The 24973-nt window shown below is 39.6% G+C and overlaps 1 protein-coding gene across 35 annotated transcripts in view; it reads left to right on the forward strand.

The window, feature by feature from the left end:
- The window catches only part of GPHN (gephyrin), a 231080-nt gene that overhangs the window by 78339 nt on the left and 127768 nt on the right, over positions 1-24973 (forward strand). For 20 of the 35 annotated variants that reach the window (XM_083456678.1, XM_083456707.1, XM_083456674.1 and 17 more), the window contains exons 4-5: positions 4737-4829; positions 24439-24477. In XM_083456678.1, the coding sequence (XP_083312804.1) occupies positions 4737-4829; positions 24439-24477 (132 nt within the window). The remainder of the gene's footprint in view (positions 1-4736; positions 4830-24438; positions 24478-24973) is intronic. The other 15 variants (XM_083456691.1, XM_083456686.1, XM_083456680.1 and 12 more) reach the window with 1 other exon arrangement.

Below are 24973 nucleotides of genomic sequence, written 5' to 3' on the forward strand. Positions count from 1 at the left end.
AGCACCTCAGCTCTGCTAAGAACAGTGTTGGTTGCTTTTATTCAGGGGCTGGGAACCTCCAGTCTATGTTGTAAATTTGATCCATCAAGCCTCTCCATTTGGTCCACGAGGCTGTTTGTGCAAGTCATGCCCCCCTATCCTATTCCTGATGCCATTTATGGCAGGTACAAGGCAGGTAAAGGCGAGGCTTGGCAAAAGGGGCCTTTGCAGTGATTTCTGATTGGCAGTGTCTAGAAAGCCCCTTGTGCAGCACTGCTGCGCTTTTCAGTTCTTCAAGATGTGCAGAGAAATCAAATTAAGTCTGTGCATATGTGAACATGCTCTAAATCTTTTCTAGCTGATAATGAAATCGTAAGCACTGCACTAAGAGGATAAAATGTTTTCCAATGAAGTTGATTGATCACTTTGAATTCTTTTAGTATCAGGTGCATTATTTTATTTTTTTACAGAATCACAGTGCTCAGATATTCTTTGTATAAATGCAACTATAGAAACATAGGAAACTGCCTTATATTAAGTCAGACCGTTGGTCCATCTATCTCAGAACTGTTTACATGGTCAGGCAGCAGGTCTCCATACAAGGTTCTCTCCTAAGCCTACCTGGAGATGCCAGGGAGTGAACCTGTGAGCTTCTGAATGCTGAGCAAATTTCTGTATTCATTCAAATGCTACTAAGATATTTTGACTACACACAAACATAATGTTATTGGTTCACCTTTCAAAACTTGAAGTACTATTAAGTGGGGTGATTTTAAATAGCTTTAGATGAGTTGAATGATAATTTACCAGCAGTAAAGCCAAATGCAAGGAAGGATTTAAAGGAAAGACACAGAGGATTGGGTTGTTAGAAGTACTTTTATCCTGTAGAATAAAAAGAGGTAGTCAGATGTTACGAAAATGATGTGGGCTCATCACTACTATAAGGAGCCTTTTGAAAGCACATAAATAGCTTGGTATTCTTTTAAAGGTTGCTCTGTGTGTCTCTTTCTTTCAGTGTTATGAGTGTGAGTGTGTATATGCACACTCTGTAGCCCTGAGGGATTTCCATGAGTTTTCACAGTTCTAAAAATGACTCATGTTTTGCGCAAGGAAATTTGTTTCTATGCAGGAATAGTCCTTTCATAGAAGAAAGCGCCACTTGGTGTCTGATTCAAACACAACAGGAATAGCCGAGGACACTAATTTTGGTTGCCCATATTAAAATTACAATGATGCAGATTTCATGTTACTTAGTACCAAAACTGCTGTGTCTTCATGTGTGCAGCTTGACAAAAACCTTCAGAATGTGTTTCCCTTTAACACTCTTAATTCTTATATGCACCATCTTCCTGTATACGTAAGAGTGTAAAATGTCACCACACTCTGCAGTTTGCTGGCTGCTAATAGGCATCCATGCCAACTGCAACATGAGGAACACCAGCCCAGCCCAGGCAAGCTGTTTAATGAAGGCGGGGGGAGGCAGGCATGAAGCACCTGCCCCCCTCCATTAAGCTTACAGTGAGGTTTAACTGAGGGGTGGGGAGGACCCTTCGCCCAGCAACTTAGCAACTAATTTCTGTGGGTGAGATGAATCTTACTGAATAACAATATAATATATCCTTGAATTAACCAAATCCACTAATAAGCAAAGGGAGGGGATGAACTATGTTCTTCCTTATTGACATATGTAATAAAATCAAACCTGCAGGTGTGTAGTTTATGGGTCAAGCATGTTCCAATACCAAAAAGAAATAATAGCTCAGTTTAGGTCTCTCTAGAAATGAGACAAAAAATAGATAGCAATGCAGGCTGGGGAGAAGGAATAATATAACAATTCATAATTGTATTCATTTCTTTAAAAACCGTACACCAAAATTATTAAATTATTTTTATATGGTTCCATGTTAGCTTTTTACTAAAGCACCTTGAAGAATTTGCTTCAAGTAAAATTTAAGGTGTGTGGGCTTGTGTGTGTATAAAGAACATTTTTTAAAAGGTATATAGAAAATCATTTTCACCTTCCTAGACATGGGTCATTTAACATGGGTGTTGCTGATTGTTCATTTTCTTTAGCAGTTATAATTATTTGATCATATTCTGTTGTATATTCTGTTGTGTGTTGCTTTGATTGAGATGATGCTATAAAATGAAATTTTGTTTGGTATGCAGAGCAGAACAGGTTCACTCCCTTTCATTGTTGTAGACAGCTAACTTTTGTGTTTCATATAAGTGATGGTACTGTTAACTCTTGAGGCCCCAATTATTGAAGTCTCCCTGTTGATTTGAATTTTAAGCTATCTACAGCTGTTACTAATTTAATGACAAGTAACCATTTTATTTGTGGCCTCAGTAGCAACTGAGCAATCTTCAGTTTCATCTCTTTGAAACATTGACAAATGGCCAATTCTGAGTAAAGAAATTCTGGTTAACATCTAGCTGTAAGCTATTCTTGAATCTTAGACCTATTTTCTTACATTGTAATCTATAATTGCTGTTTTAGCCTAAAATGTTCTGGAAATAATCATAGGGCTGTATATCAGATGCTTGCAACCCTGCTGAGAAAAATAACTGGCAATAAGTCATCATTTAATTTATTTAATTTTAATTGGTTGAAAATCAAATTCCTAGTAAGGGATCTAAAGTTTTTACAATTTCTGTGATGTTTGTTTTAATAAACGTAGCTTAAAGAATTTTTGAAATAAATTGTCTATGTATAGCAAGATTAGTACTTTGATGTATCTACTAATGTAGCAGTGGTTAATGCTGATGTTTCTTATTAAATCATTATATTATATCACATTTTTTCCCAGACACAACCTTCCACAAAGTGGCTGACAACAGAACCAACCTAATATAAATTTAATGTAAACAAACATTCATTAAAAGCAATGTAAAAAACATGTTATAAAATATTAACAAAATAGCAGCATGTAAATATCCTAATCCAGACCACCAAAGATAAAACACAGAGAGAAATAACCATTTTAAAACTCCAGACCAGTATAAATAATGGAAAGCAAATAGAAATAAGGCCTGATACAAGGTAGGGTTGATTGTACATACCACAGGAGGGAGTTCCTCTTGTTTCCCCAATTTATTCCAGAATCTTTAGCCTTTGTCAGGGTCATGCCCCTCTAAACAGTGTATTAAACTCATGGGGAAAGAATGCTGTATAGCTCTGGGATGTGGATTGAGGAAGGATCACACTGATCTCACTTTCCCCCAATATGCTGCTCCCATTTCTTTACCCCTGCCCTCAATAATGTTTGGCTAGTATGCAGACTGTGGGCCCTCCTGAATCGAGATAGTTTGATCATAATGATCAGCGTCTGGCAATATTCAGATCACTCTACTGAATTATTTTTTTCGCTCCAGGAAAAAAAAGACTTTGGCAGTCCCATCCACCATTGAACCCAGTGTGTTTTGACTGTATGTGATTTTGGCTTTCGGTGTGATTGCAGGAATGTAACCCCCATGTAAGGGACGCAGGTGGCACTGTGGGTAAAACCTCAGTGCCTAGGACTTGCCGATCGCATGGTCGGCGGTTCGAATCCCCACGGCGGGGTGAGCTCCCGTCTTTCGGTCCCAGCTCCTGCCCACCTAGCAGTTCAAAAGCACCCCTAAGTGCAAGTAGATAAATAGGTACCACTTTATAGCGGGAAGGTAAACGGCGTTTCCGTGTGCTGCGCTGGTGCTGGCTCGCCAGAGCAGCTTTGTCATGCTGGCCATGTGACCCGGAAGTGTCTCCGGACAGCGCTGGCCCCCGGCCTCTTAAGTGAGATGGGCACACAACCCTAGAGTCGGACACGACTGGCCCGTACGGGCAGGGGTACCTTTACCTTTACTAACCCCCATGTAAGTTGCGGGCTTACTAGTGATAACCGTAGGACACATCTGCTAAGATTACTGTACCTTTTGCTTCCTGGTAGGAAAAAAACTGGACAGAGTAGTACATTTTTTTTTATGAATTCCAACATAAATTTGTTTCTCAACCATGTACTTTTTCCATTGAAGTATTGATTCAATCCTTTGTACTGAAGTGCTATTTCTGGGGTGGCAAATATACTATTATTTATACAAAGCCATCAAAATAAACAGCACTTTACAGGGCAATATAATCACAATAGAGGCTCCTGCTTTATGGACCTTATTGCCTGTGTTTTGAAGTTGGAAAATGGCAAAAGAGAGTAAAGTAAGAAGGAATGGCAAAAAGAGCTGAGTGTGAACAAATATAAAGTTTCATTTTCATGGTTTCTACATTTTCATGTGTCATGCAATTCTAGGCTTTATGGGCTCTTGAAAATATTGTTACGTATTTGTTTAGAAATTCAAGGAATCCGTTACGAATATTTCTTTCCTATGATCAGGATAGTCTATTGCTAATACTAAACAGTTTTGTTTGTGTTTTCAGGGTTGGGAACTTTGGTATTTTGTAAACCAAAAGTTTAGGCTGCTTCTTGGGAGAAAGGAGTGACAAAACAGGATGAGCAATTGTATTCTATTAGATATCAACCTACACTTGATATATTTTTGGAACTGGAAACGATTGGTATTTTAAATTTATTTTAAATTTCCTCCACATCTATTAATATCAGTGCTTTAAATGAAGTTTACTATCAATATTTAGGATTGAATTAAAGGCAATACAGTTATTCATAAAATAAAATGCACAGTTTGAATTTGCTTTGACATTTATTTATTTATGAACATGAAAATCTGATAACATATTTCTTTGTGTGTGTGTGTTTCCCCCCCAGGAGACATTGATAGACTGGTGTGATGAAAAGGAGCTAAACTTGATTTTAACTACTGGAGGAACAGGATTTGCGCCAAGGGATGTCACACCAGAGGTGAGAGAGTTTTATCTTTAAAGCCATCTGCCTTTTGAAAATACCAATAATGTTCTTCTATATCTGATGTCTCAGAAGGAATTTGATATAATATAAAATTCCATTGCATTTCTAAAATAAACCAAAAAAAGACCTGTATTAAATAGTTCAAAAGCAAACAATTGATTTTACTTCGGTGCCATAAGGAGGCTTGTATTTGTGTGCAGGCTACTTTACGGTGTTCCTGTTTTCTCAGTTGTGTCACTTGCTGACATCTGTCCATAGCTGTCAACCTCCCCCTTTTTTTGCGGGAAATTCCCTTATTCCAGAGCCATTTCCCACTGCTATCCCAGATTGTTATATATCCCATAGACTGTCCCCGGGACAGGTGAGGCTGCTGATCCCTTATTTTCGAGGCTGCTGATCCCTTATTTTCAAATCTGAAAGTTGACAGCTATGTATATGTTTAACAGGGACATGGAGATTATTCCATGGAAGTTGTTTTCAAAGTACAGTATAAAGCAGGCCTCCCTAGGGAGCTGTGGATAGTTACCAAAGAAGGTGCACCAGCCCCACAATGTGTGCTTTGATTTGCCAAGGAGGATTTATGACAGCCTACTCCTGTTCCACCCATTTTTGCAGTTTTTTCTTCCTTAAGGTTACTCCCACAGGAATCTTTAACTATACAGTGGTGCCTCGCAAGACGAAAAGAATCCGTTCCGCGAGTCTTTTTGTCTTGCGTTTTTTTCGTCTTGCAAAGCAAGCCCATTAGCGGATTAGTGCTATTAGCACTATTGGCAGTTTAAGGGCTATTAACGGCTTTTAAGGCTTAAGGGATTAGCGGTTTAGCTGCTAAAAGGCTATTAGCAGCTTAGCGCTTCAGAAAAAGGGGTTGGGGAGCGAAAAACCCCCTCAAATTTTCGTCATTTTCGTCTTGCGAAGCAAGCCCATAGGGAAATTCGTCTTGCGAAGCGCCTCTGAAAACGGAAAACCCTTTCGTCTTGCGGGTTTTTCGTCTTGCGAGGCATTCGTCTTGCGGGGCACCACTGTACTATGCTTCTACTCTTTTCCTTTGGTCTGCTTTGGTACAAGGCCATAGTGAGGAAACTATCTTTCCTTGTGTTCATTAATCTTAGGGATATTCAAGCAGTTGATTTTCTCGATCCTGGCAGTGTCAGGTCCCTTTCACATATGCAGTCAGTAGTATGAGAGCTGCTTCTGTGAGTTACAGCCCCACACTGCAGGGCCATATGTGAATATGAATAAAGAGACTGTGCGGCTAGGCCAGCAAGACAAATCTTTCCCATGCCACTGGAGTCCTTTTGGGAGGGAAGGTACCAATCAGATGGATAAATTTGTATGCTCACATCCTTAATACTTCTGCTCTCAGTAACGTGGGATTGTACCATGCATCCATGAATTCCATAAGGGTGGCTGTATATGTTAGCAGGACCTGGGAGAATACATGCTCTGCGTATTAATAATGACTCTTCCATCAGAAAGACTAGGACTTTATTTTTGATTTCAACCCAATCCAGGTGTCAGACGTAGTCCCTCATGTGTAGTGTGTGCTTGTGGGGGGAGTGAGCAGAGACAGGATTAATCTCCATAATAGTATGATTTACTTTGTTACACTTCAAATAGTCTAAAGACACTAGTACTTTATTCATGGTGTATTGCTGTACTTTTATCAATCTTTTAACATCAATCTTTAAAACGACTATTAGAATAAAGGTTGGCTTGAGGTTAAAAGCTTCCGCCTTGAAGATAAGCATCACTTGAATTTGGAAGCAATTGATTTATTCCTTTGAGAAGTGGAGGGCATATATGCAACGGAAGTATCACAATCTAAAGCAGAGGTATTTGGGTGGCAAGCTCTCAGAATAGTTTGTGGTGTTTTTAGTTTCAGTATTGCTTTTTAATCATTTTCTGGGGCCCTGTGTGGACCAGGTTGAGGTGAATCGGAGCCACCCACAAACAGAATTGAGGTTGCTGCTTCATTGGGTGACATATATTGTTTTTTCCTAGAAGGTATGAAAAAATAAAATATTTAATTAAAACAACCACGAAGAAGGGACTAACCTATCAAAAACAGATAAAGGAAAACCATGCATGTAAAGGGGGGGATGGAGCAGGAAGGCAAGGAGGGGGTGGGTCTGCTGAGTTGTCCCCCCATAGCACAAGCTGCAGTTTAACAGTTGAGAGCAAATGCAAGAGGGAAGGCAATGCGTAAGAACAAAGTCAGTTTCATCATACATGCCACTTAGAGTGCCATCTGTGTCACATTGCTGGCACCCAGGCTCAGACAGCCTGGCAAGAGATTGGGTTGGCAATCTGCCTCATGAGACTGGCAAAGACTGGCTGTTAATGAGAGAAATTTCCATGCCTTTTGTCAGTGCCAGGAGGATAGTGAGAAAATCTCCTCCACTGTTGCCCAGGGCAAAGCTTTGTTGTAGCTTTGCCCACTTGTAGAAATATAATTTTGATAGATTTTTAAACCAGAGGTTAACTACTTGTAATTACAGTTCCCATGATCTACCAGCCTTTCTTGTGAGTGTCATTTCTAGATTTAGCTGTATATTCTTGCTTTGTTACAAAAAAAAAAGCAGGTTGGAAAATAAAGACAAAAAGTTGAGGAAAAATAATGTATTCAGTATGACTAAAAGTTATGACTAGCAGTAAGTGCTGCAGAGATGGAAAAATTGTTCTTAAGATTTATTTTAACTTCTGAACAAGTTGGGTCATTTAGGAATTATACCTGTAAGGACACAAATGCTCTTTAAATATTTATCTATCTTATATTTCTCTCATTCTAGATGCATTGCTTGGAGATCACTCATTTTTCCATTATGCTAACATTTTTGTGTCAAGTTTAACAGCATAATATATTTGTATCAGTGTTCAATAATATATTTGCTGCATTGGCAGAATCCAGTAAATTAAAATTTAAAAACAAGAGAGGGAGAGAATGTAGAAAAGACAAAGAACCCCTGCAAGTATTATGTTCAGGAAAGCATTGATTCTGGGATTTACTAATGAGAGGATGGGAAGGTCCTGTGATTGATTTTGTGGATTAACTTTGAGTGTGTTGTTTTTAGAATTGACTTTTTTATCTATTGTACTTTTAAAATTATTACTGTTGTTAGTCATTTTGAGACTCTTGTGTGGGAAGAACCACACAAATTAAACAAGCACATAAAATAGTTTGTTTCTCAGTGTATCAATATTCAATGCTCTTCTTTTAAAAATAACCAGGACTTTAGTGTATTGCTTTTTGTTAGCTGCCACAAGCCAGTTTTCTCAGATATGGTATTCTGAATACTTTAGAACCTATTTAGGTTGTATGCCAGGCTGGTTGCAATTTTGAAACCTGTGTGGGCCTGTAATTTAATCATGAAATGAATTGCCAAAAGGACTCTGAATAATGTAGACTAATAGAATTGTAGAGTTGGAAGGCACCCCAGAGGTCATCTTGTCCAGTCCTCTGCAATGCAGGAATTTCAACCAAATCATACATGACATAAGACCATCCAACCTCTGCTTAAAAACCTCCAATGAATTAATTTGGTTCTTATTTTTGGTCTTTGGGCAGTTAGTAAATGAGATCTCTACCTGCACAGATACCATTTTTGAAATTCCAGTGCTCAGAATAGCCTTGAGGCCCTTACACCTGAGTAGGGAAATCCTGTGCCCCTGCATAGCACAAGGGCGGGACCAAGGCTCTGTCAGTTTCTTTTTGACTGTTGACTAAGTCACACAACAAAAGAACTTCCTTTAGAGCTTCTGAATTTTTCTCCTCATATCTCCTCCTCAGAAGATATTTTACCAGAGAATCATATTTGGTTTCATCTCTTCATTGCTTATTTTGAATTTAGAATATATGTCTATATTATGTATGCATTGTCTGCTCTTTTACATTTGCGTGGCAACACCCGCCCCCTCCCACAGGTGTAGAAATAACGACTCGGACACAAGAATTAAGGTTAATGGGCGTAAATGGCCACAACTTTATTGATTACAGGTAAGAGAGGTATTGGCTTTAGGCATTGGCCCTAACATTCTAACCGGTCTAACCGGGAAGGGTTAAACACCAACAGGGGGAGCCCCCCGAGATGAACATCCGTAGGCGCCCCCCCCAGGGGTTACCGCTGTTGACTAAGTCACACAACAAAAGAACTTCCTTTAGAGCTTCTGAATTTTTCTCCTCATATCTCCTCCTCAGAAGATATTTTACCAGAGAATCATATTTGGTTTCATCTCTTCATTGCTTATTTTGAATTTAGAATATATGTCTATATTATGTATGCATTGTCTGCTCTTTTACATTTGTATTGCTGCTCTCTTCTTCTTTGTGTTTATTGCATTCCGCCTGTGTTTAATTTATCTCCCTTTTTTCCTGCTTGTGTTCAACTTTAAAGTCAGTTTTGCCCATAATGCCCAGCCATGATTTAGTGCCTCAAGAATGAACCCTGCCTTCTTCTCTCTCTTCTCTTTACTTTCTGCTTTGTTTGTTGCCTCTTAGATTGTGGTAAACTATAGATTGTTAGTTCATCCACACGTTAGTTTGCACTTGTCCTCAAAACCAGGATTGCAAAACAGAGTTTCAAGCTAGTTTGAAATGTGCTGTTAAGGATGCTCACCAGCCAAAGGAATGCACATGGCAGATAATAGTTAACTCTTTATTGTCAAGCTGACACTTAACAGTCATTTCTATGGCTCTGAATACCCACGTTTACCTACTAGAGTCTAGGCAGCTATTCCCAGGTCTATGCTTTATGAAGCAGTTTCAGCAACAAGGGACCACTTCCTCTCCACCGGTTTATGAACTTTTCCCTGATGGGCTGCATGCACACAATCAGAGACTACACCTGCGTGGAAGCTTCCTCTGCTCTTCCCTCTTCTATTCACTTCTGGTTCTGGGAGGCAGGAAGCACCCAGCCCTTCACTTGCCGGACCTGCCTCTTCCTCCTCTTTTTTTGACCCATCCTGTGCTCCACCCTCCAGGTCTAAAGCTTCCCCGGCGTCACAAATCACTGCCCTCCTCTCCTGAGTCAGACTCCAGCCCCACTTTTCCTGGTACACATTTGCCAGTGTCCTGACAGTCCCCTGGCACTGACCACCCCTTATGTTTTCTGTTTAATTTTCCTTGTGCTTCTCCAATCTGAATTTCTGCCAAATTTTCAACTTATATTCACTGTTTGGAAGTTTAACATACAGCGATCCTATGACTTAAGGCAGTGGCGGGCCGACACTCTTGATTCATCTTGGCAAGAGTAGCATATTAAGAGAAGGAAAACTCAAAACGCAAAAATGAGGAAGCAGCTATAGCATGTGCTTTGTGAATTTTGACTGAACGTTTTTACCCATACCTTCTGGAAGTCCATTTTACTTTCTTAACCTGATCTTGATGCTATGTGAATGCATAGCTAAACAATCTGGACCTTAACTGATACTGAAGATGGTTGAACACTTGCGGAGAAATTAAATTTCTCAAAATTCCACTCCGTCCATTATGCAACCTTTAACAGAAGGGATAGGATAATAGAGCTTCTTTATAAACTCCTTTGCACAACTGTCTTAGAAGATAGGCCAGTTGTGACCCAAGCTGCCACCACACACCCTATTAGCTCCCTATTAACCCCCAGGTGGGGTGAATTCTGGGAGGCCACAGCTATTACTTTGAAACAGCACAGCCTGCCCTTCTCAGCCAAATCCCTCTTGATTTATCAGGAACCACAGGACTAGCATCCAGCTGCCTACCCCACCTAAGTGTTCTGCACAGATTGCTCTTTGACCTATGAAATTCCCCCTTTTCACCTATGTAGTAGGTGGGTACAGTGGCGTAGCGTGGGTTGTCAGCACCCGGGGCAAGGCAAGTAATTTGCGCCCCCTAACCCGTGGATTTGCGCCCCCTAACCCATGGATTTGCGCCCCCTAACCCATGGATTTGCGCCCCCTAACCCTAACCCCCAGATGTTGCACCTGGTGCGGCCGGCCCCCCCTGCACCCCCCACGCTACGCCACTGGGTGGGTAGGCACATAGGAGATTCCCAGAATCCTGGAGTTTGGCATAAACACACCTCAGACACCAAGACCCGAATTATATGAAGTTTTATTAAGAATAAAAACCAAGAGATGAAAGCAGTAGATGAAGCGGAATAAGGAAAAGAAGAGGAACCTATTGGTTAAAATCTATCCAATCTGTTACTTGCAAGCAGGCTCCCAGTCTACCTGGAAAGGTGTCAGTGTTTGACATGCTGTATTAATATTCCTTATTGATAACACCATCAATTTCCCTTGCACTTTACAGAGTACAGGGAGAGATGAATGGTGTTTTTTTTTAAGCAGAGCACTGGAAAGATAAAAGGTTATCAAAGTTACGTATTGTAGTTCATATGTGTAGGATGAGAAGTGCAGTACTGAATTTACATGCAGAGAGTAACAAATTATCTAAGAAGTAGGAGAGGTGAAAGAGAAAATGAATTTAGTGTATACAGTCATACCTTGGGTTACAGACACTTCGGGTTGCACGATTTCAGGTTGCGCACCGCGTTGAACCCGAAAGTACTGGAACGGGTTACTGCCGAGTTTCGCCGCATGCGCAGAAGCGTTGAATTGCGACCCGCGCGTGCGCAGACGTGGTGCTGCGGGTTGCGGACGTGCTTCCTGCATGGATCATGTTCGCAATCTGAGCGTTCATTGTGCAGTGGTACCTTGGTTTAAGAACCGTTTAGTTTATGAACAACTTGGCTTAAGAACACTGCAAACCCAGAAGTAGGTGTTTTGTTTGTGAACTTTGCGTTGGAAGCAGAACATGTTTCGCTTCCTGTTGAGTGTGTTCCATTTGTAAATTGAGTCTCCCGCTGCTATGGGAAAGCATGCCTTGGTTTAAGAAAGCTTTGGTTTCAGAACGGACCTCCGGAATGGATTAAGTTCATAAACCAAGGTACCACTGTACCGAGCCAGCTAGGGTTAATTGCATCTTGTCGCAATTGCAGCATGCTGAAAATGAGGAACTTACAGATCTAGGTACAAAACAGGCTGCAAGTTTTTATTTAAATTGAAACTTCCACCTTTTTTAGTATAAAGTGGGCTGGAAATAGGTGGTTGTTGCTGATAGCCCAACTGCCGACACAATGAACAATCAAGTTCAAATACTGAATAATGTTAAAGGGAAGAATGATTCATGAAAGTGTGCATCTTGTCTATCCTATAACCCATTCCCATTATCCTGCAGTTGCAGTTTTCAATCCATTCCTGAAATTGACAGTCTGTTTCCCACCCATTTACTTCCAAGCGACTTGCAGACCCCTCATAAGGGGGATTTGTGAAGGGTCAGCTCCTGAAATTATAGCCTCTACCTGATGCAAAACCACCATAGGTCAAATCCCCCTGTTTAAAATTAACTTTTATTATCACGCTTGTAAAAAGCATGGAATGCCCTCCTGGCAGATGTCGAAAGAGTTAAGCCATTTTATAATTTTTGGGAGAAATCTGAAGGCAGCTCTGTTTTGGGAAGCTTTAATGTTTGATGTTGATGTTGTTGTTTCCTATATTTCCCTTGGAAGCCGCCCATAGTGGCTGGGGTAACCCAGTCAGATGGGCGGGGTATTAAAAATAAATTATTATTGTGATTAAATTATTGTAAACATGAACCAAAACAAAAGCGGATGATCATTCTGTTGAACCATAGACAACCTGGTATCTGCATAGACGTGTAAAAGACAGACACAATAGTAATTTAAGTCCTTAATCCAATAGATCTCTCCAAAGATTTCTGTGACTTTAGGATGGCATATAAATTAAATAAATGGTTACCATACCACCCTAATTGTTTATCATTTAGGAACTCCCTATTAAAATGCAAAAATATAAACACAAATTCAAAGAAACAAAAAAAATACAAATTCATATCTAGTCTATGTGGACTACAGAAAATAAAATGACGTATGAAACAGGAACAGTTCCCAAAAGCTCATTAATAGAGGTCCCTCCCCCAAGTAAGCAATAAATCTTAATCTTCAAAATGTGTAAAATGATATTGCAATGGTAATTATTTGATCCAAAAAAAAGGTCTATATATAAATAACTGGGGGTCTATCACAAAAATGTCCTCAAGTCATCATATAAACATAGCTGGCTTACAGATTCAGATCATTAGTCCATCTGAAACAGTTTTGAACCTGGGATGTTTTGCATGCAAAGTATGTGCCCTTGCACTGAGTTGCAGCCCTTCTTTGGCATTTAGTTGTATTTTTGGAGAATACTCAGTATTAGAGACTATGATGGCTCCTATAGGAGGAGGTTATAGCATACCCTCCAATATTGTGTGGGTTATTATAAATACTTTTAATAGCGAGACCTGCCTTGTGTAGCATGCTGCTGATTGAAGTTATGCATACACATTTTGTTAGTTGCTAAAAACTCCTATTTCTACATGCTTTCCCATGTCAGCTCACATCCCTAATCTAAATTCTGCTTCATGGAATTCACATGTACCCAGCCATAGACAAGACTTTAGCAGACCTGAAGACATCCTTGTCCTTCACGCTGTTAACCATTATTGTTCAGCTATATTACTGTATTTTTTTGTAGTGGAAAGTATAGCTGCCTAGTAGGTGTCTCATTGGCAAGACAGAAAATAAGGGTACAAGTATTTAAAAAACAAAATCTGTTTCAATATTTTCCTGGTTTAAAGCTATTGTTTTACTCACTCTCCACTCTATTTTACCTTGCTCTTCCATTTTCTTTTGTAATTTGTATAAGCTCTGTCTACAGGTCCCCAATCCATTTCCTATCAGTTACTGAAGGAAAGTGGTAATTGGATTTACCCTATTCCCTTGTCAGGTCTTAGAATTTGATTGAAACAGTAGAAATGTACAATATTATATGATATGGCTGTGAAGAACTAATATGGTACATAGCTAGAGGAATGGTTTTCTAACTTTCTAGCTTTAGGGAATATTCCGTGTTAACTTGTCTTTCAAGGAACTCAAGTACATATACTAAAGAACTGTGGTATCTGGTAGAGAATTCCGGAAAACGTTTTAGAGTATACACTCAGTTCACCTGGCCTTTGCCCAGGCCTGTTGGGGCTCACTGTTATTCTGCATGAACCGCATGCACAAATTGGTAGAAATGAACAAGCTACTTTCTAGAGTTACTTTCTGCCATTAGCTACTTCATTGAGGAAACTCATAAGCTTCTGGAGAATCCCATTGTTCCTTGGAACATAGCTTCAAAACCACTGAGCTATCAACAGTAGGTTTGAGTGTAAAATTTTGGGTCCTGCGTTTTCTGGGTGACTATAGGCAAATCACTGCATTGTTGCTCAGCCCCAATGCACAGCTTAAAATGCCATTCTGATCAAATTGGGGGGAAAGTTCATGTACAAAAGCAACATGCAAACCAAAATAGCTCTGAAGTGATTATTGCAAGACAATAAATGTTAAATACTTTTAATATTGCATACTATTTATTATTTTTATTTATTTCCAAGTTCCCATTGTAATGAGCACAAGTTTTGGAATATATTTCTTTATGTTGCAGAAAAAAGAGAGAGAGTTTGTTGGGTACATATAAAGTGCATTAGGTGTTCTGATCTCTTTCCTCTGGGCTACACTGCTGAGGTATTTATTTGATTGCTAATATCCTTGAGAACAATTTATAATGATTCTCGTGTATGTTTGTTTGTAGTGGAAATAGATTTGATTATGTATAGCAGGCAGCAGTAAAATACCATTTTACTTGATATGCACTTGCTGTGTTATGTAATAATATGATTTGTAAATAGTAAAGGGATTAAGTTTTGCTAAAGAAAGTAGAGTGAATCAGGAAACATTATTATTAGTCTGTGGTAATCTGCTAAAAATCTCTTTTACTTCCACTGAAATTTGATTGGGGAGAAACTAGAAATTATTTTGCTGAGCAGTTTTCCAACCGTAAGAAAAATGGCTTGTCTTTATCCTTGCAAGACTTGTCCTGGTCCCCTAAGTCATTTTTACATGTTACATCCCAAGCTGATAAGTCACTCATTGAGGAGACTCTTCTATGAGCACAAAACCGTAGAAGGTACACACCATTATAAATCTGATGCCAATATTTTATTTTGGAAAAATATTCTGACTTTTATTTGAATTTGCATCACATTATTACAGCAGCACACTCACAATCATCTTTCGAAACAAGCACATCATGAGAGTATTGCTGTTATGGCTAAGTCTCCATGCAGAGTAACCTATATCAGGAATTCACCGCTATGTATGCTTACAACAGAAGGCATTTATCCATTAAAATATAACATGGCACTTTAATTTTTTTAGCCTATGCAGTACACATGTATGCTAAAAATTATGTTTAATCAGCCCTTGCTACTGAATGTGCACTTATTGGGAATCTTCAGTGGTCCCCCATACACCTTTATTAACTGTTTCCTTTTTATTCTCTGTTTCACTTGATGAGTCAACTACCCTGTTGTCCTCATCTCACCTCTCTGTGTGCCTCTCCAGTCCCATTACTTCCCATCTTCTGACTGGTACTGCCCCAACCTTATTTCTCCTCTATGCCATACAATCATCCTCTCTTTCCTGTGGTTCCTTCCCTACATCATTCAAACATGCCGTTGTCTCCTTTACCTTTGAACTGTTTAACATGGTTGCATTGAGATACAGTGGTACCTCGGGTTACATACGCTTCAGGTTACAGACTCCACCAACCCAGAAATAGTACCTTGGTTTAAGAACTTTGCTTCAGGATGAGAACAAAAATTGTGCTCCGGCAGCACAGCAGCAGCGGGAGGCCCCATTAGCTAAAGTGGTGCTTCAGGTTAAGAACGGACCTCCGGAACGAACTTAACCCGAGGTACCACTATATATCTTTGTTTCCATTAGAGCATATGACTTGCAGCAATTACATAACATTCAAATTGAAAAATAAAACTACAATAAACGCTCAGTTCAACATTTCTGAATATATTGACAAAGTTGGGTCAAAGTATATATATCAAAATTATTACATATATGAAATGATGTATAGTAATGTGTATTGCTTTGATTGGTGACCATAAGTAAAAAGGTATTTTGTATCAATAACAGAATTTATAAGAATCTACAAGAAGGGGGAGGGAGGAGGAAGGGAAAATTAAATAAAATATGTACTTCATGCACACCAGACTGTTCTGTAAGCTATGGGTACTGTTCTACCATATTCCTCATTATTTGTGTAATCAATAAAATCACACCAGACTATGTAAAAATTGTCGTGTTTCTTTTGGCCTCTCACTACTTTTATTTTTTTATGCCAGTTTTTCCAGTAATGCTGTTTGCCAAATTGCATTATATCATCGGTCCACAGTTAATCATTGCAATGATTTCTATGTTCTAGCAATAGTTGTTATTGTAATGGTTAATATATCTGTTATGAGCTCTTTGTTTTTAATTTACAACACATCATGACTATACACGTTAAGTAAAGAGAGTCCTGGGGTCATGGGGACTGTCTGCCTTGTTATCAAAGTTATTGCTGTAAATATATTTTCCCAGATCTTTTCTATTTTTGGACACTCCCACCACATGCATTAATATGTCCCTGTAGTGGGACATCCTCCCTAACACAGCGGAGAACTGTTTGGTTTGATATAAACTAGGCACCTAGGTCTTAAAAACCAGCCAATACACAATTTTAAAAACTCTTTCTCAGGTGGTTGCCAATAGGGATTTGTACGGCACTTTTGTCCACAGTGTTTTCCATGCCTCTTTTACAATTTCTAAATTCCAATTTAGTTCCCACCACCTTCTCAAATTTTGCCGCAAATTTTGCTGCAAGCAAAATTGAACGTCTATAATAGATTTATACAAATAAGACATTAGCCCTTTTTCCACTATTATTTTTTCATATTTTGTTGATTGTCTTATGGCGTCATTTTTAACCTGACAATTTGTTCAAAAGGACCTTAATTGGTAGCCTAATAGCCATGATATCTGAACATTTCCCAAATGAATTTGCATCTCATTAATGCAGGGACCTAGCATGGGGGGCCCAGGGGGGGCTGTAGCCCTGGGCACATGATTTTTAGGGAGTGTGAGCCAAATACACCCATACAGGGATCCCCATCCCATCCTGCCTGCTGCTGGGGGTCTGTGAGCCCCAGAGCCCGGCCTGGCCTCACTGTCACGTCCCCAGCCCCCTCGCTAAATGGCCAACTGTCCAGCATCAGGGAGACTCACCCACCAAGAGCCATGTCAGCCAGCTGGACTCTTCCCTGAGTGGACGGGCAGGTAGTGCAGTGCAGCCCTGCTTGCCTTCAGTGGTTAGGGTTGAGCTGGCACACGGGTTCCATGAACCCTCCATGCCCCTCTCACACACATGCCTGGCTGCATCGGCAGCAAGGGCTAGGCTGGTGTGGTGGGTTACTTTCACCTTCTGTGCCCTGCCCTCACCTGGTGTATGTGCTGGGAAACGCCACAACATTAATGGTAAGTGGTTGTCCCATCTATGTAAAAATCTTTCAAATAATAGAATTGATTTTCCTTCCACAAATCTCTATTATAGGCTCTTTGGGGGGGGTGTTGTTTTTTTGAAAACCGTGTAGAACAGTAATGGAATAATGGATGAGAGGCCTGGAATCAAAACCTTTGCCCATTTTGTCCAAATTTTGAAAGTTGTAAGTGTGAATGGATTACTAAGCCAGTGTTCTCTAATGTGCTCCATTGAGTTCCCTTATTGCCAGACATTAGGTCTGTCATGTGGCTATGTTGACATGTGTGGTAATAGCTGTTTAGATTTAGGAGTCCTCATCCTCCAACAGTTGGTTGAGGGTACAGCAAAGGTATTTTAAATGCATGGTCTGCCTGATTGAAATAGGAATTTGCTTTGCTTTTGCCATTTGGACATACGGGCTGGTGGGATCCAAACTGGTAATGTTTGAAATAAAAAGAGTAATTTTGGAACAAGCATTATTTTTAGTTGCAGCCAGTTGATGCATAATAGAAAATTTCATGTTACTCCAACATTGTATATCCATATTTATTGTTTTCCATACTTTGCTATAATTTGTTTCAATTATGGGTAACCTGAATGGGTAACCTAAGTATCTGAAGCTTTTTCTAGCTATTGGGATTTGTAATATTTTGGAGAAGATTTCTTGAAGTTGCAGGGAAGTTTGAAAGAACATTACTGCCAATTTTTGAAAAATTACCTTAAGTCCAGAGACATTAAAAAAGGTATCCAGTTCTATACTCAGGGCTGGAGGAAGGGGGGTGCGGTGGGTGTGGTCCGCCCCGGGTGTCACCACTGAGGGGGGTGACAAAATGCTGGGCAGCACTCACCGCAGGGCTTGCAGTGCGCCTGAGACACTCGTCTCTCCTGGGAGAGATGCTGTGGCTTGGGCGCGTGCAGGCTCCACGCTGCCCCAAATGGTCAGCCCGCTGCCTCCCCCCAGCTGTAGGGTGGCTGAGTGGGAGGAGGCAGGCAGACTCTGGAGGCCCCACAGTGCGCTCCGCCCCTATAGCCGGCTCACCCCGCCCCGGGCACACCGCCCCAGGTGCCTGAGCAGCTTCCTCCATCACTGTCTATACTCAATAACTTTCCAGCATCAACCGGGCCTGGTGTACATGAAACAATATCATCCCAAAATGTATTCCCTTCCATTGATAGTTACACCCTTTCCTTCCAGAATTGGCATAATTTCAGGGGTTCTATAATTAGAGCAAATAATAAAGGTGATAATTGACAACGTTGTTTTGTCCTGCAGCTGAGTGGACATTTTTGTGAATCTGTATTATTTATCCTAATTGTAGCAGATGTAATTTCAAAATATTTTCCAATTAAATCGTGAATGTATTAATTTATTGGAGCTGTTCACTATGAACCTTTGGCTGACCTATGACTGTATAAGCACTGCATTTTTTTCATCTATTTTATGGATTTATTGCAAAATGGCTATATGTGGATCCATTTGAACAAATAAGTTGCCATTCTGGCCCGTTTTATTGGATCTCCCAACTACTTCACTTTTAAAGTAACTACATTAATACTTGTATTTATTTTAGCAAATAATCAATAGTGCCTTTCACCAATCTAAACCTTCCACATTTTTGCTCTTATTAGGCAGTTCAGTTATTTTTATAATAAATCTACTTATATCACAACTTTGGGGAAAAAACCTTTTAATTTTAACCTAAAACCTTTAAAACATACATCAAGGTGTGTGTCCTCTTTCAACAGTAGAGGGCACTCCAGTACCACTGTGGGTATAGAGTAAACCATAAGCATAAAAAACAAGCTTATTTTAAATGATAGGGTACATTAAAGTAGACATTTTATTTTAAACCTCATGCCCAAAATCCAAGGTACCTTCCAGATGTTTATATTTTCCTATCATCCAGTCCATTTGCTTTTGCTTCTGTAGAAAAGGAGTCCTTTTCTCTTTGAAACAGCATTCTAGCCTTGTATTAGTTCTGCCTTAGTTCCTGTTCATTTTCTGGGCAGTTGAGAATATAGTAAACTTTCTGAAATATGTGCAGTGCTGCTTGTTCCTTGTCCCATTCTTCTTTTTGATTGTTGATGGCTTTCCTTAGCTCTCGGATGGGCTCCTGAGCTGGATCATCTTCACCAATGGGCTCACTATCTTGCTCTCCAAAAAATCAATAACCTCAGGTGGACATTCCTGTTCTAGAGTTGTTAATAGTTCTGGGGCTTCTTTGAGGCTGGTGGCTGAGAGTGATGTGTTTCCTTTGGTGACTACTAAACTAAAGGGAAAAGCCCAATAGCATCTTATTCCTGCCCCTTGCCATTTGAGTGTTATGGGGCGAAGTTGTTTCAGAGTGTCCAATGATAAATCCTGCAAGACCATGACAGGATTATTAGTCTTTCAACAGTCATCAAAACCTTCCTGATCTTATCTTTTTTATTAAAAAATGGTGGAAGCACATAACAGTATCCTAGGGGCAGGGGGCTGTATTGTCCAGATGGACAATATCTTCTGTCCATATCTTCTGGGGAAAGTATTATAGCTTTAAACCATTGGTCTCCTCCTCAGTAAGCCCTCTCTGAACCCAGACGTGCATAACAACTATCACCTGGTCACAAATACCCATTTTCAGACAAGGTACTTGAGAGAATGGGGAAAGATTTTATCTAGACCATTTTAGGCACCAACATGACTTTGGTTGCTCTGATTCATAACATGTGTCAGGAAGGGGCCAACACAACTAATTGCTCACATTTTTTCAATGGCTTCTGATACCGCCAGCAATTGACTGTGCAATACCATGTTGCGCCAATCCTTAAAGATCTGCACTGGCTGCCTGCTTGCTACGGAGCCAAATTTACAGGGCTGACTCCAACATTTAATACCCTACAAGTTATAGGACCAAGCTGTCTGAAGGTGTGACTGTCCTGCCCATGAGCTTAGATCTACTGGGGAGGTGCTTTTAGTTATACCAGCATCAGGACCAGGATACCTGAAAGGACCATCTCAGTGGCAGTACCCCAGTTGTAGAACATCCTTCTCTTGAGCTTAGTCTGGTACCATCTTAGTTAGCTTTTAGCGCTACCTGAAAATACTGCCCTAGATATTGGATTTTACAGATGGAAGGATTTGTGCATTGAGATCTGGTTTTTAATTGGCATACTGAAAATTTTGCTTTTGATGCATGATTTTTTTGTGGTTGGCACATTGCCTTCTTTGGTTGACTAAGGAACAGAAGAAGAGTGGGGGAGCAATCACACAAATCAGAGAACATTTTTTCTGTTGTTTTGCTTTCGGGGGTCAAAATTCCATGGCCATAAATGTATTAGAAATTTTCCCATAGGGATAAATGGAAATTGACATCCCATTATGCAAACTCTTGCCTAACGAACAATTCCCAAGGGACAAATTGTGTTCAGGAAGCTAAACCTGTGTGTATCTTACCAAAACTTTGTGAAACTACTTGGAATCTGCAGCTTCTCATATTCACAATAGCTTTCCTGATGGCCATGATTTCCACAAGCAGGCTAATGAGTTTTGTGTTATTTACTCCAACCTAGAAGGATATAGGGTTACCGAGTACTGAATCCTGGTAAGACAGAGACACTCTGGGTAAGAGGTTCCCAGATTTGATCACTGCTGAGTCTGCCTGTTCTAGATGGGGTTGCACTCCCTCTGAAAGTACAGGTATGCAGTTTAGGGGAACTCTTGGAGCCATCGTTGTCCATTGAGGCCCAGTTGGCCTCTGTGGCAAAGAGCACCTGTCATCAGCTTCAGCTGGTATGTCATCTGTGCCCTTTATTGGACAGTGCTAAGCTGGCCACTGTGACACATGCATTGATAACCTTGTGTCTGGATTACTGTGATGTGCTCTATATGGGTCTCCCCCGATGCAGCTGGCACAGAATATTGCAGCCTGTGTGGTAAGTGGTGCTCCTTATCACACTATTGCCTCCCCTATTAGCCACCAAGCCAGTCTTAAGGTTCTGCTACTTGCATGCAACGTCCTAAAAAACTCTGGAGCATGTTACCTGAAAAACGATCTTCCTCTTCACTGCTTGGTAGGGTACTATCATCAGCTAATGTAACCCAGTTAGTTTTGCCACAGCCTAATGATTACCAGCTTGTGGTAACACAGAAGCCAGGCTTTTCACTGGTGGCACTAGTGTTGTGGAAAGCCCTCCCTGCTGAAATACAAGAGGCCCAATGAGTAATGACAGTTCTCCAGCTCATGAAGACACCTGTTTAGGAAAGCATTCCCCTGAACTGAACTGAAATTTATTTATTTATTTTATTAAATTTCTATGCCGCACTTCATCTGAGGATCACAGGGCTGTTTACAATATAGAAACACAAAATTCATAATATAGCATAGTAACAAACAAAAACAATTCTTCCCACAGTATTGTATTTTATTTATTAAATTTCTGTTGTGCTTGTGCACATACTCTGATGGGACTCATTAATTGAATCCCACCCCACATTTAATAGTATTTACTGACTTTTGAAATGTGATGGCACCACATTATAATTGGCCGGATCAGAGGAAATACAGCTTGTTCTATCATATCATCATGCAGTCTTATAGCACAGCTGTGATATTCATGTCCATATTCAGAATATTGTTTCACCCATCTCTCCCTTGTTAATCCTGCATTGCAGCAACAGAATACTACTGGAAAATTCTAACATTCCTTCAGGATGGGTATATCACATATTTCTGATACTTGTTACGCATTAGTAGATCAAACAGATTGCTGTGGTGTGTGGAACAATTTTCCTGCAAATTCCAAAGATCTCAGAAGCCTGTTCTGCAGTAATTTGGAGCAGGGCTTGTAGTGTGGCCTCTCCATTGTGTAAAATAGCATTACTGTTGAAATACAACAGGGCCCACTATCTGCAGTTTTTTGAAACCATTAGTGGCATTTTTGTTCTGGCAGGCCTTCCCAGCTTTAAAAATGGGTCTTTACCATGAGTGTCTGCTATGTTAGCATTTTAATCTCCTTTTAAACATATTTGCCGTTTTTGTGTTTTTAACTGTTTTTAATACTCTCAGGTGTAAAATGCCTTGAGAGGGTTGCTTAGAAGCTGATTAACAAATCAATGAGGAGGAGGAGGCAGAGGAGGATACATTTAAAAAAAAACATATGCTTAGTTATACATACTGCAATTAGACGTAAGCTTGGTTCATTTTATTAGTGGAATATGAATGATTAGAACCTGAATCCTAAATTCATTTATTTCAAAAAAAATTCTAGTGACTTTAATAACATTTTTGTGCCTTATGCTACGAAAGCTGCTACTTTTATGTGTCTTATTTTTAGGCAAATTTATACATACTAGTATAGCATCTAGAACAGTGACTGTGATTCATGAGTTGATGCTCAATGAGAGAATTAGCCTTTGGTATGATAGTCTGTTAGTTACTTACATTTCTGTTCTCCTATGGGCTTTCTGTTTATGCTAGTTTTCCTTTCTAAGCGACTTTAATTTAGGTCACAATATGAGGTACAGCAAATGTGCCATCTTTTGTTAAATCAGAGTTATGGGATCCATTCATCCTCTTACTGTCACTACATTTATTAATGTCTGCATACACTTTCTAAAAATATCCTTTCAACACTTAAATCCATACTTGCTCTTATTTTGCTTTTAGTCATAAATCTTGTTCTTGGGTTCAAGACAGACTTATCTCCTGGAGTCTCCATCACTAACTGCATTGAAATATATATATTTTAATTAGCTTCTGCAGTACTTCTGTGAAGAAGTATTCCGAGAGAGGATCCCTGTCTTAAATGTAAAGTAATTGATGAATTATTCCACTTACGAACCATTGCCATATTATTGTATGGCAAACAGGATATGGCAAGCATGATTCTTATCTTACAAAATTTTCATGTTCTTACATAATAAATTCCTAAGTAGTCTACTATTTCACCTGAATATGTACCCAATAGGCACACAACTTTGGTTTTTTGTATAAAGTACAGTGCATGTTACTTTTCCAGCTGTGTTTCCTTGCCATAATAGACCAAATGTGATAGCACTACCATCACTTATTTATTTATTTCTTGTTGCACATTGGTGTGTCTGTTTGCACAGTTTTGTCTAATGAATACTTTCATGAAAGTATGTTGATCTATTTATTTATTTTTGTATCTCTTAATTACATAAAATAAACTTAAACTACATTTCTGCCAACATATGTCTCATGCACTCTGTGTAATATTGCAGATTTATACATTGTATTTTGAGAAAGAAAGAGAACTTAACTCCCAGCAGACACATCAACTAAAGTTATGACCAAAGAGTAGTTTTGCCAGGCATGTAGCTGAAACAGTCTCATTGATTCATAATCATACTGCCTTTCCAGAACAAAATGTAGGAAGAATGGATCATACTAGTGTGCTATAAATTAATATATGATATAACACAATCTTTATCCTTCAATTTTCCACATAATGAACACCATTGAATTACTTTACTGCTGGTTTTATGAGAATACTCACTAATAATATAAATATAATCAGATTTAAGGGTCCTTGTGTCCATTTCTGATTTCTGAACATGACTTTGCTCAACCGTATGTGTGGCTCTTTGTGGGCGACCACTTAATGAAGGAATGAAAGCTCCCTGGTGTAACTAATTTTCTTAGGAAACTATTGTCCACCTAAATTGCACTCTGAGCCTCAAACACAGATAAATATTTCAAGAAATAAAAGGTAAATTTGAATTTAGAAGTGTTGATCCACTTAATGAGATCATTTTGCCACTTGCTACCATCTGCACAGTTCCTGTTTCTTTAAATCAATTCATTTTGAAAGGTTTTTTGATTTTGTGTGTGTGTGCCTATACCTGTTCCCAAGAGAGATGCCCTCACGCTATATGTAGGCTCTATGTCGTCAAACTCTTCGAAGAAAACTAACTGCAGGTAAGTGATGTTGTTGTTTTTGTGAATAGAGGTGGGAGATTGTGATATTAAAATGCTGTGGGATTTTCAAACCTTTCTCAAATCTCAGAAAACGTTTGCATCTGGGAATGGGCAAAGGTTCTGTCCAGTTCTTGTTGTGCTCTAAGCACGTCACCATCCCTAAATTGACCTGCTTTTCCTTGAACCTGGGAGTCAGAAATCCCTTTTTCTCTTCTGTTTTTCTGCTGCAGAAATTCCCAACATTCCCATTTTGTGGGCTCCAGAGAGGGGTAAGCAACATCTTCAATCCCAGCCAATCATTTCTAATCCAGCTCTTTGCTAGTATTTTGGTTTGTTTTATTTTGAAATCATTTATTAGAAACAATTTTAGACGCGTTCCCATTTCTTTAATTTCCTTGTGGATTCTCATTCTTTAATTTCATTTATAGGAGGGTCCCCAGGCCTCCCTCAGGCACTAGGGCTCAGCCTCATTTCCATTTGTGTGCTGTACTCTTGTGGATTTTCACAATACACTATGTTGATCTAATGCTGTTACTGGAAGATGAGCATCCAGATTCTGGGGTTCTTTCACTTAAAATATTCTTAGTTCCGAAAGAATAATGTCATCTCACTGCCCTGGCAATCTGTTCAAGAGCTTCTCTTTCCTCCTTGCCAGCAGCTTTATCTGATTATTCATGGGCACAGCCCTCTTCAAACTCTGCTTTTAAAAAATGATATGGCGCTCATTGCTTTCTTTCTGCTTTGTCTACTTGCTGGCTGCCTGGC

Source organism: Podarcis tiliguerta (assembly GCF_965153285.1).
Source record: "Podarcis tiliguerta genome assembly, chromosome: 1".
NCBI classification, from domain to species: Eukaryota; Metazoa; Chordata; class Lepidosauria; order Squamata; family Lacertidae; genus Podarcis; species Podarcis tiliguerta.